General features: G+C 47.1%; 1 protein-coding gene and 1 pseudogene across 1 annotated transcript in view; one reads left to right on the top strand and one right to left on the bottom strand.

The window, feature by feature from the left end:
- LOC146200746 (phospholipid-transporting ATPase ABCA3-like) overlaps positions 1-13193 on the top strand; it is an 83586-nt gene that overhangs the window by 18231 nt on the left and 52162 nt on the right. Inside the window, exons 8-10 of the mRNA XM_084595589.1 lie at positions 2855-3104; positions 4335-4462; positions 12767-13006. Of these exons, the coding sequence (XP_084451715.1) occupies positions 2855-3104; positions 4335-4462; positions 12767-13006 (618 nt within the window). The remainder of the gene's footprint in view (positions 1-2854; positions 3105-4334; positions 4463-12766; positions 13007-13193) is intronic.
- LOC146200747 (uncharacterized) lies at positions 3876-9409 on the bottom strand (annotated as a pseudogene).

Below are 13193 nucleotides of genomic sequence, written 5' to 3'. Positions count from 1 at the left end.
CCCCCTGATTTCGCAATGCCTGCATCACCACCGAAGTTTCAACTGAGTCAAATGCAAAAAACAGTGCTTGTGAGCAAGCCGACGGCGCTGTCACGCTTGTTTCATAGCATTAACAAGTGAATTTCGCATAACACAAACGCGTTCTCCAAAGTAATGCGTTGCTTCGAAGCCAAAGCTGTCGTAATGTAGTTATAGTTATACTGCAGCCACGTACAGTGCAACGGCAGCACGCAAAAGCTACGTGTGTGCTGACCGCTCCATGCTTTCGCGCCGCGTGTAGCTGACGACGCGCCCGGCACGGAGCAAGAGTTGACTGCAGCGCCGCTAGTTCTCGCAACCGCCACTTGGGACACACACCTCCGCTGGGCGGTATGGGAGACTGTGAAACTGAGTTTGTTCTAGTAACGTTGATGTGAGCTGGTTGCCGAAAATCATGCTGGTGAGACGGCTACGCGGCGCGATGCACGTATTAGAACGTATTTTGTCTTGAAGAAGCCATAAAGTAAGTATGCTGTTCGGTCACAGTGCCAGCCACCCACCATCGAGCCCAACAAGGGGACGGGGCAGGAGTTAAATAAATAAGTCCTACCCTCGCCAGCTGTACACAGTAACTATAACCTAATATGGGTAACCCAGGGTAGTTACACCACACACGGTTAACTCTAGCCGCCCGGAAGAAGGAAGAATCCAAGAAGAGAGAAGAAGACAGGAGAGCTGTAGGATAGAAGATAGGAAAGTGAAAGATGGAGGGGAGGATAGGAAAAGGCGACTGCCGGTTCCCCCCGGGTGGGTCAGCCCGGAGGTGCCGTCTATGGGAAGCGTGGGCCAAAGTGGTGTGTTGCCTCCGCCGAGGGGCCTTAAAGGTCCAAACACTCGGCATCGGCTCAACCACCAGGATCCCCTTTTCCCCAGACGTAGCTAAAAATACGTGGACGAAAGAAAACACCATTTAAATGAAGTAAATAATATATAGCAGCGAAGTTGTAAACCTAGATACGTAGCTGCACGTGCGTTTATGTAGTTCTTTATTGCTTGACAACGCGGCGGTAAATTGTTTATGCTTCCTTTGAGTAAGCTTTGGTTCAGTCAATGCTTCTCATATTTTTTTCCTTCATCGTCTTTTGTGGTGTCCAACTGACTGTGCATCACGAACATGTCTGTCTGGCCCTAGGAATCCTCTTTTCGTGCGCAGTGTACTCAGGACACATACATTCAATTTTAAAGGAAACCAAGGCTCTTAGAGTGGTTGTTCAACGGAAGGCTTTGAAGAAATTCATGTGCACTTGCATGGCTTCTTTTTCAATGCAAATGTTCTTACACCGTGGTTGCATCGAGGTATGGCACTCCAGTGTTCGTGCTCATCGTCGCCATGTTATGATTTGCTTGTAAAGTCCTTTTATTCGCAAATATGTTGGCGCTCTCAGCGTGCTTTGGTGAACTGAGAAAGCAAGCGGGCGTCAGCGCGATTTCGTAAAGCCGTTGGCGGCCTCAACATTGTGCGCATGCGCACTAGCATCCTACCTCGCCCACTGACTGCAGCAGGACATAAACCCACTGGGCTAAGTATCTCTTAACCAGAGGTATTGTTCGACTTGTCAGCAGTTTACACTTAGTGCCCACGAAAAATGAGCCTAGTCGTTTTGTTTTGCTGATGTTTCCTTTGAAATTACTGTAAAAACGTAATAGAACACAGTACATTGAGCGCGTATTATTGAGCAGTGCAGATTGTTCGGGTAGTTGAAGAGAGATTTCAAGGAAAATGTTTAGTGAAAATAAGCGAGTCTAAGGGGAGAAGTAGGCGGGTGTACGAACTCCACTTTGCAACTCTGGTTCCTCGGTTGGATAGTGCATTTTTTGAGTGACATCGATAATTTGCCTTCGTCCGTCTCTCTCTCTTTGTAGTCCTACTTGGTTTGCGCAAAAATGTGCCTGAAATATGTTACTGACAAGACCAGCTTCGGTATCTGCTGGTGTGCAGTTTACATGTTAGTTTAGGCTGTGCTGCTTTTTCAAGTTGTGAGAGTATAGACGACTCACCGTTCGTCGCTTGGTCTGTTGGAGATAGGAGCATAACAGATACTATTTGAACGAAGAAGTCCTACACTTTTCGTGTGATGTGACTGTTTTAACAGTCAGATATTTGTGCTGATAATCAATGCACCTACATGTGAAATATCCAAAAAGCCTGCACAGACATACAAAATATGTCGCCTTCTTCTTGTAATCCGGTCTTCGCCGGCAATGCGATGCATTTCTTGATGTATTTCATATGGTTCACTCACTCTGTGGTAAGTTTCTTTATTAGGTTGAAACTGATAGTTCTTTCCTGTCACTTGCTTTATTCCGAAAAGGAGGTACATAAGTAATTGCTTCTGTGGCAGAATATATTAGATTGAGCGCCGCATGCATTGTATTCTGCTCAGTCGCTCGCTACTGTCGCAAATTGTTAACGTACCTATAATGTCGAAATTCCTGGTAGCTAAGACAATAACATCCTTAATTCAAACTTTTCATGAAAGAGACAGATCGTAATAGACAGATAGGGTTTTTCTCCTATTTGACGAATTAAATGACAAGCCACTTAGTCCTGAAGTGGTCGGGTAAATAAAAGGAAGAGTGAGTGAACTTAGCGTATAGAGCTCAATGAACATTTTTCTATATATTAAGTTGCACGCAGTTTGCTACTGGAGCTCAGCCAACTGATAGTATTAGTTGGTAAAGTAGCAAAGGGTAACTTGAATATCTTATCGAGTGCATCTATTGGCCCTTACTACCAGTAGTCACTAATGTTTGGTCTGATGCTCAGGCCAGGTGGACTTGAGGGTGCCAGCCTCATCATTTGGTGCCCTTGCAGGAATCGGTTACCGGCTTCACATGACCACGACAGAGATGCCCAACGTGAAACACATAATCGGATTCGTGAAGACCATTGTCGAAGGCGCTGAGGTTTTTCTCGAGCGCCGGGGCTTCCTCGTCTTCTCGCTCGGCAATCCGGAACACGTGAAGCTGGTTAAGCTTCTGCGGGCCATCGAGGCTAACAAGCGATCGCTCGGAATCTTCACTTTGGGCCTGGCGGCAACGTCGCTCGAAGACGTTCTCCTCAAGTGAGAGCTCCTCTCTTGCGCATCGCCATTTAAACGCCTTCTGCGGATCTTGTTGGGGCGCCTTTGAACTGATTGAAGGTTGAACGCTTCTTTATCGAGAAAAGTGTCTCAAGAAAGAAAACACGAGAGAGGAAGATGCCACATCAGAGAACGCATACAAGGGATAAGCGCTGCGTGTCATTTTTGTTTTGTTCTGTATTCTAGAGCTATTTTGCTTCAACCAAAATACGTTCTCATCACGGAATCTTTTCAGGTGTAAGCTTTGCGTACATAATGCTGCAGCATCCACGACGACTCTGTTGAAAGGGCGGTAAAGAATGAATTCAGTAGAATCCTTCAGAGACAAATTTAACAAACAATTTGTAGCCTTTGTCAATGTCATCAGTATTTCCTTATATGGCTAAAGTTTCGTATTTTTAGGATGATCTTATATATCAAAATTAACTTATTATTGGCTAATGGGTAATATGTCTAATGAATCATACTGGCGGCACTTTATTAGCAGTCCCGCCATACGATGCATATTACGCAGACATTTCTTAAACTGTTACGTACTGAGAACAACTTATCGCTGGATTAAACTTTCACAATAGCTCAATTGATGAAAAACAACTATAAAGCAAATGTGGACAAATATAAAGCTTTTATTGATGCCTGGACAAGTTCTGTAAAATCTCTGCCGGCAGAATAGGAATAGTTAATGCAATATTGGTGAAGCAGGGGGTGACTGTGCCAGGAACAGTGAAAAGCAGACGTGGCAAATTCGTGCGGTGATCTAAAATATTTATTTCCATTATCCGTGCGTATATCTGGTAAAAATACATTGTGATATACAATGATGACAAAAGTCCGCATTCAAGTTTCCGTGACACAAACATGTGCGGGAAACAAACAGTGACAACCAGCTTAACACCTCCAAGTGCTCGATGCAATGCCTCTAGTTACGATAAGACACTGTCTAAAATTCACTAAGGATGACTGGGATTAACTCACTATAGTTTCTTTCTTATCAATCTGGAAATTTGCCACTTCAGCGGGTGCGTGTTTCAAAGCGTAAGCAATGCGCAAGGAGTACGCGCGCTAATGGTAAGCAGAGGTTGCCGGAACGAGGTGGTACCGCGCTTTGAAAGCATGAACTTCACGCTAGTAAATATTATCAAGTAGTATTACCTGCTCCCTATCACCCGCATGGGGGTGAAACGAATGTGCGCGTTATGTTTTTCTGCGCAGGGTGGACGAAGAAAACGCGGTAAATGAGACAGAGGCCGAGTCGAGTGAGCCAGAGAGCAGCGGAGGACTTGGGGATGGTTCCTCCAAGCCCAAAGAGAGCGACTCAAAGAGCACCAAAGATGAGGATGGTTAGAGCATAGTTGTCGCATTATGATTATGCGCAGCGCAACACTGCATGGTCCTCATGTGTTTGTGAATGAACCTTACATGTAATTACGATTCTCAGCTATATTATGTAACGCGGAAAGTTTGGCGAGTTGGTGTCTAGATTCAACAGACATAATTTTAGCGCTCTTTTAGACAGGGACAAAGGTAGAGCACAGACACCACAAACGCTAGGTGGTGTCACCACTAGCGTTTGTGATCTGTGTTCTACCTTAGTCTCTGTCTACAAAAGCGTAGAACGTTGTGTGTTGAACGTAGCTATATGCACGGTATAAGTGTCGCCGAATGTTATGCTTTTTATGCAGTTCATCGTATCTGGGGCCATCCCAAAGTGTCGAGTCGCTTGCGTGGCGATATGGTTGTTTGATTTGCGGTGAAGATACTTTTTTTAAGTCCCTCTACGGTGGTCACTTTCCGTGCAAAGTATCCGATAGCGCCATTCATGAGCGAAGGAAGCCATTCGACTTAAAAGTGGTGGACGCTTGAGCTCTGCCTTTAAGAGCACGACGTGACAGCTTAATGGCTCCCGTTGGCAGGCTCCCCAAGCGGACTCTCGTTCCTGGACACGGATATTTCTAGTTGCTTAATTACTGTAGGCAGGCCGGCGGTCCGATAACAAAAGCCCTTTATTCATGGGAAAGAGCGATATAGGTACACTTGGAATGGGTGACGTAGACGTCACATGTTAGCAGTCTGGGCGCTATCAGAATGACAGCGTGATATGGCCACACCTCCCCTTTAACGATTAGAAAGTCCAGAAGTTTCATCGGACAACGGGTATTGACAGAGTTTCCGACGCAACCTTGTGCTCCTGCGTAACTGCTGTTGCCCAGGCTGGAGGTCGGCTTCTGGAGGCCCCTGCGAGGTTGGTTCTGGCTCCGGTTGGGGTGCTGCCTCTCGTAGGTGCTCTCTTGTGCGACGGATTTCACGGCCGTCTTCAGTCTTCACAATCGTAGATCTTGGCGTTGCGGCTGGCTTTAGAACAATAGCTGGAGACCAGGTTCTCTGGAGAGTATCGTACGTCGTTACGCCTTGTCCCGGCGTCAGCGGGGAAAGTTCCCTGGCGCTGCGGTCGTAGTGGATCTTTTGCCGACGCCGGATCGCCCGAAGACGGTCGTGGAATTCCTTACTGGGTATGACCTCTGGCTCCAGGTGAGCTGTTGGTACCGGCAGGAGGGTCCGGGTCTGCCGCCCCATTAGCCTCTGCACCGGAGACTTGAGAACCGGGTTCCTAGGGGGTATTACGCCACTCATGCAGAGCAATTTCAAAATCTGGTGTGCGAAAGGAGCACTTCTTCAGTAGTCTTTTAGCCTCCTGAAAAGCTCTTTCCGCCATGCCATTAGAACGCGGGTGATATGGACTTGACGTGACGTGGACAATGTCTAGTTTTCTTAAAAATCTTTGAAATCTGAGCTACTGAAAGGGGGCCCGTTGTCACTATAAAGTTTCTGTGGCAGCCTATGCACAGAAAAAAACTTGTGCACACCAAGTCTTGAGCGCATGAGACGTGGTGTGGCGAAACTCTCGGACTTCGAAGAAAAAGAAACAGAAGTCAACCATGACGGCGAACTCCCGGCCGCCATAATGAAACAAATCCACGCCTACGGACTCCCATGGCAGGGTCGGAACATCATGGCTCAAAAGGGGCATTTTCTGGTTTCGTGGATGGTGAATTTGGCATACCCTGCAGGTCTTGCAAAATTGTTTAATATCTGCGGACATATTTGGCCAAAACATGACACTGCTGGCCCTCGCTTTCATCTTATCGGTTCCAGCATGCGCTGTGTGAAGGAGCTGCATGAACTCTGCCCGTTTCGATTTCGGTATAATTACCTTGTTGCTTCGGTAGACTAGCCCATCTTGTGCGTGCACTTCTTTCCTGTAGGTCCAGTATGGCCTTCCCGGCTCTGAGACTTCCTGCTTGTGGTTCGGCCACTCCGTCTCTTCGTATTCACGAATGATGATAACTGCCGGATCCTCGTTTGTAGCATCCTGCAAGGTTTTCGAGCGGTTTTCCGGCGCTGAAACATAGTCAAGCCCCCCCCGCCGGGGTGGCGCAGTGGTTACGGCGCTCGACTACGGTTCCCAAGGACGCGGGATCGAATCCCGGCCTCGGCGGCAGCTTATCGTTGGAGGTGAAAAGCAAGGCGCCCGTGTGCTGTGCGACGTCAGTGCACGTTAAAGAACCCCAGGTGGTCGAAATTTCCGGAGTCCTCCACTACGGCGTCTCTCATAGCCTGAGTTGCTTTGGGACGTTAAACCCCACAAACCAACCATAGTCAAGCCCATTCACTTGAAACTGCTCGGTTTCTTCTTGCAGTGCCTTTTTACTAGGAAACCTCGATAACGCGTCCGCAAGGAATAGCTCTTTACCCGGTTTGTATTGCAAAGTTATTGCGTAACGCTGCAAGCTGAGGCGCATTCGCTGCAAACGAAGCGGGCACTGATGCAGGGGCTTGGTGAAGATGGTATCAAAGGCCGGTGATCCGTTCGGACGATGACGTCTGCTTGGCCGAAAATGTAATCATGGAACTTCGTGCACCCATGTACTATCGCAAGCGTTTCTTTTTCAATTTGCGCATAACGCTGTTGCGCTTCTGTTAGTGATCTGGACGAGAAGGCTACGGGATGGTCGTTTTGCATCAAAACAGCCCCTACACCGGACTGGCTAGCATCGACTGAAAGCGTCGCTGCCTTCTTCGGGTCGAAGTAGGAAAGAACCGGCGCTGTTATCAGTGCCTGGCGCAGTGCTTCAAAACTGGCCTGTTGTCTTTCTGTCCAAACCCATGCGTTATCTTTTCGCAGTAGTTCCCTCAGCGGTTCCGTCGGACAGACATGTTTGCAATGAAACGCTGTACACAGTTCATTGTGCCGAGAAAAATTTGCAGTTGGTTACTGGTTTTAGGCTCGGGTATTTCCAGAATGTCCTGGATACGCTCCGGGTCAATGCGCAGGCCTTGCGTAGTCAGGATGTGTCCCAAGTAGCGAACCTCCGTCTGCAGGAAGGTGCATTTTTTTAAGGTTAAGTCGCAGATTGTACTCACGGCAGCGCGTCAGCAAGAGTGTCAGGTTGCAGTCACGCTCATCTTTATTCGTTCCCCAGACCAGTATATCATCCATTACAACTGCTACACCGGGTAGACCGTCTAAAAAGCGACGCATTGCAGCTTGAAACATTTCTGGGGCTGCCGATATTCCAAAGGGCATTCGGAGGAAGCGATAACGCCCGTATGGCGTGCTCATAGTGCAGATTTTTGAATTTTCTTCCGTTAGCTTAATCTGCCAAAATCCGGATGCTGCATCAAGCGTAGAAAAAAAAATCTTGCTCCAGAGCGCCGCGGAACTATGTCTTCTAAAGTTGGAATGGGGTGATTTTTCCGAAGCAACTGTTTGTTCAGAGCGGTTGGATCGAGGCAAATACGCACTTATCTTTTTTCACCAAGGTCACCATGTGACTAGACCATTCGGTTGGTTTATTTACATTTGTAATTACGCCCAGCTGCTCCATGCGCTGCAGTTCTGCCAGACCCTTGTCTTGCAGTGCCACGGGGACCTTCCTATCAGGCACGACGGTTCCCGCGCTGCCGGGTTTCAGCTTCATCGAGTACTCCACGCCCTTCAGTTGTCCTAGCCCAGTGAAAACATCTGCGAAAGGTTGGGCTCGGGGATATAGTTCTTCACTGGAAACTGTCTGTATGCGGTATATGAACCCCAGGCGTTCTGCGGCTGCCCCGCTGAGCGTGACTGCAACATCGTGCTGGACGACGAAACATTGTTCTTCGCATTTTATGTCGTTAGCGTGAAGGATAAGCTTGATGTTTGCCTATGCTGTAGTCTTGTGACCAAAGAGTGTTGTTAGTCACCTTGCAGGACTCCTTTGGCTTAGCAGGTAATCTTTCCAGCTCGTTTTTGGAGATAACGCAACAGAAATTTGCTCCTGTGTCCAGTTTACACGTGAAAGGTTGGCCTTCAGTGTAAACTGTTGCTGTCCACTTATCAACTTTTATCGCTAGTGCCGCAAGGAAAAAATCTTCCATCTCTGCCCGTACCTCTCGCAGATCTTTTCCTTGACGGCTGGCGTTATGCGTGGCACCAACTGATTTGCAAACCTGGGTAAAATGGTTCTGTGCACCGCACTTCCTGTAATTCTTTCCTCTCGCTGGACAATTTCCACCACGATGCATCTGGTAGCCGCACCTACTGCACAGCTTCCTTTCTGTCGCAACAGAGTTCACTATCGTAGTGTGCGCTCCGCCCGTTGCTGCGCTTATTTCTTGGAAGTGCTGTTGTCCTTGCTCTTGAATGCGGCAAATTTCTACCGTTTTTTTGGCAAGAAGGGTTTTCCGCTAACAGTTTCTGCTGCAAACGTTTGTCTCGGACACCTATAACGATACGGCTACGTAGCATGCGGTCTTCTAGAAGTCCAAATTCACAGTTCTTGGCTAAACGTTTCAACTCGATCAACCAGTCATTAAATGGTTCGCCTTCTTTCTGGTCCCTCGAACCAAAGCGGAATTCGTGGAGGGTTAAGTTGTTTGCTGGCCTGTAGTAGTCCTCGAATTTCTTGATCAAAACTTTGACGTCATTTCTGTCCTCGTCCGCGTCAAACTTTAAAGTGCTGAATGCTTTCCTGCCTTCTTTGCCTATGCTCACGAGAAATGTTGCACATCGGTTGGCTGCTTGGTCAATTGAGTAGCAGTGGCAAAGAGTTCGAACTCACTCTTCCATGTTCTCCAACCAAGCCAGGCGTCGTCTGACGTATCCAGGGGTTTCGGCGCCGACAGGAGGGTCGATGGAGCTGGCAGCGTCGTAGGCGGGGGCGGTGTCGTCGACATCTCAACTGGGCACCGCTGCCACCATGTAGGCAGGCCGGCGGTCTGATAACAAAACCCCTTTATTCATGGGAAGGAGCGATATAAGTACACTTGGAATGGGTGACGTAGACGTCACGTGTTAGCAGTCGGGGCGCTATCAGAACGACAGCGTGATATGGCCACAATTACTAACCTCTTAATCTAAATTGTGAATTTCTTCTCACACACATACTTGCATAAAGTGAAATGACACCCGATATATATGTAAAGCGCCGATTAATCAAGCAGTTACAACATGCCTGTATAAGCCAGGCGTAGCGTGTTTGACTCAGAATGCAACGTTCCAGTAAGATTGATTGACCTCACCCTCCGATTGGAAAGGCGAAGACCGATTTGACATTGCCTGTCCGCGACCTATCAGTGCCAGGCCATGCCACTTGCATTGCTGAAATGTTTCGCTCGCCACTCTAACGGCAACAGCGCCAGATTTATTGGAGAACGAGGTCTTTAACGCTTTCCCGTTAAAAATGCGCGTTGTACAGTCGAGCGCAATTTGAAGGTTATCGCGAGAGCGTCGACCAGCCTAGCACTCCAGGTACCTGGCGGCCGGTTTCGGAACAGGAAAAATCATGATTCCGCCCTCTTCTCTCTCTCATTCGCTGTTCCATACAACTACCATCACCCCCGCGACAAACTCATCGCCCTTTCTCCCTATTCTAAGCTTTCCTTTTGTTACAATAAATTGTAAAACTTCAGATAATACCGAAAAATACGTCGTGCGTGCTACGATTTCTGCCTGTTCGCAGAACCAAAAAAAAAAAAAAAAAAGGAACTGATAGCCGAGTAGGGAGTGACGGCAGCTGAAGGAACAGCAAAAAGAGTGAGGGTAGCCGGCGTGATACCTCCCTCGCCTCGGCAGAGAATTCTGGGCCATGGCGCTGTTCATGTTCTCGGTCGACGCTCGCGCGATAACCTTCAAATCGCGCTCGACTGTACGTGTTTTTCAATGCGATCGCACTTAATGCCCCTTTCTCCAGGGAAAAAAATATCTGGCGTCTGCGTTACTGGTGCTGTGAGCGAAACGTCACGCTCATACCTCTGGATGATGACAGCTGGCAGCTGGCATGGTCATGCACTGAATGATCATCGGGTTATGTGAGGTCACAAGACCACCTAACGTGTGCGAGTTGGCAGGAGCTGCAAACTCGGGCTTCGCCTTTGAGGTGTGAAGGTAATATTAGAATCCAGAACTGATAGACCCTTGGGCGCCGTGTTGGACATTCTAGCCCCTATAGCGCCCCTGTTCAGCTGGCACAGGGGAATTGGAGGAATATGAGAGAGGCGTTCGCCTTGCAGTGGATATGGTCCGGCTGATGGTGATAATGAACCCCTGCACAACCTAGGCACTTAAGTACGGCTGAGTTTTATATATATCACAGGTGGTTGTTTCGCGAAGTAGGGTACGACAGTTACTCTTAACAGACAAATGCAACCAGTGCGACCAGTAATGTTAGCAGCTGCGTATAAATCCAGAAAAAGTATTTGTGCAGAATATCCAGCTTTTTCTGATGTGAACGTTGTCATAGTAGCCTTCGTAGCTGAACACTCTCGCCTTCGCCTGTCGACTAACTGTGGTGTCGACCGGATGTGTTTCAAGCACAAGGGCCCTGGGTCGTGCGCAATGGATAAATCGGCACTGAAAGTTAGCTCATTGATAGAAAAGGGTGGGGTGCGGTATACGTCATACCTTGCGCCGCTAGAAATTGCAAGAGCTATTATACTTGTCTTGTTACTGAAAACTAACTCATTATAAACAATTGTAAATTGATCAATTATGACTAGTGTTTACGGCTGTTATGTGCGATATTAGACAAAAATAAATTTGTGATATAGGTTATCGCAGATGACTCAATCAATTTTGATCGTAGCCAAGTACGGAATATTTCAAGATACTATTTTTAAATATTGAAGGAAATGGCTCAATCTTTATTTTAAAATATTTCTTTGATCACACCAACAGAAAACGTTTTCGACCATAGCAAAAACGTTACTAGGAAAATATTACAAACCAGAGATGTCAGAATATATTGATAGATACATTGAAATTTCAGAATGTGCGAAAAAGTAGCGTTTATAAGTTATTCCTTGTTAAAAATTGAGCTGTTCCAGTATGCCTGCTGGGTCCGAGCATCCTACCGACGGCATTTATTTCTTTCTTGCGTTTTTTTTTACTCAATTCTTTTTACTTTTCATTGCAATCTCGGTGAACATGTACGCTTTGCGGCCCCGGTGAACAAGGGTGCGCATGCCTTCTCTATACTAGAAGTTTTCATTTTGGTAAATCTATGTTTTCAAGTCATGAACTGCGCGCAGGTAGCACAATATAAAAATCAGATGGTGAGAAGCTAGAACCGCAAAAAAAAAAAAAGAATCGGAAATTGCTATCTAGCCAATTATTTAAAACCCTTCTTTTGCTTTAAAGCGACTTTGAGGGAAGGCATTGTCGCCCACATCGGTACCAAATCAGATCCATGCAAGCTGAGTAAGATTACATTGCGAATTAATATGCGCGACTGGGAGGTATGCAGGGGTAATACTTGAGCGTTTCATAAATTTTTAATAAACACTGCACAAAAAAAAAGAGGGGCATTACTTCTGACATTCCGCATACCTCATGTAAAAGATCATATACTGCTACTAATTGCGCAGTTGTATCCACAATATAAGAGCGCTCCCCTTTGCTTTCCAAGGTAAGTCGACTACTGGTTTTGTTTATATAGTTTTAGACAGTGTAACTTCTGGAGAATTTCAGGCATCCTGAGGAAGTTCTCTTGAGCGTGTGGTGGGGAGCACAAGGTTTCAATTTATTCAGTGAAGCTGCATCTTCTGCACGAATTTGACATTGCGCCAAGGACACTCTTAAAGACTCTGCACATGCTCGAAATTCACGTGCAGGCCCTTCTCATAGCGGGCTAATAGTTTCAATGTTATGTCTTTAGTCTGTGAAAACCTAAGCACGTTTCACTTGTTTTAGTCACTGTCGTCAACTTTCGCGTTAAGCGTCTCGTTGACCGATAGCTCTATTAATTCAAAACCAGAGTTTCACGTTCACGCCAATTTGGCCTTCAGCCAACCTCAATGTGAAACAACAGCAACGTCAGTGCTGACACGTACCTTATCTCGACGTTTAATCTTGACCTTTGAATTTCTTCTTTGACCTTGACATTAAGTGACGTCAACTGGAAAAGCACCACTTCAAAGAACTGCTTGATTCATGATGTCAAGAGATTGCGTGATTCCATGAGTCTCTCTCGCCAGCTACAAAAGAGGAGCCGAACACGTCACACTGTTAGGTCGTAATGCCGCCATAGCAAAACCTATAACATAACCAAAAAGAGATATACACTCGACCTGCGGTTTAAGTTCAACCATTGCTTATTTTTCGGCTGCAGCCTACACCCGGGACTTCGTTCCGGTGACGGGCTTCCGGTTGTGGCGGCTTCAGTTCTGGGCACTCATGTGCAAGAAGATGAGCTACTGCAAGCGTAGCTACGTGGCCATTCCGCTCCTGGTGGCCAGCATATTCGTCACGGCGCTCATCCGCTCGCTCTCCTACCACCTCTTCCACTTCGACACGGTCAAGTACACGCAGCTCGTCAGGCAGCCCATTTCGCCCACGGCCACCGAGATCGGTACGTACCGGACTGATCAGCTGGCATGCACGCTGATACGCAGTGGTCACGGCAGTCAAACCAATTGGAGCAGGACAGGCAAACTGTTCATCTTTTTATCCGGCCAGAACTGTTTATCTGAGTAAATAGGTGAAGTCTGGACTGAATAAGCGTACAGCCTTTGTCACAATTTTGGAGCCCACTGCGA

Source organism: Amblyomma maculatum, chromosome 2 (assembly GCF_055883805.1).
Source record: "Amblyomma maculatum isolate TAMU_Amacu chromosome 2, ASM5588380v1, whole genome shotgun sequence".
Taxonomy (NCBI): Eukaryota; Metazoa; Arthropoda; class Arachnida; order Ixodida; family Ixodidae; genus Amblyomma; species Amblyomma maculatum.
The sequence above is the reverse complement of the archived record's forward strand: the minus strand, read 5'-3'. Positions and strand labels throughout refer to the sequence as shown.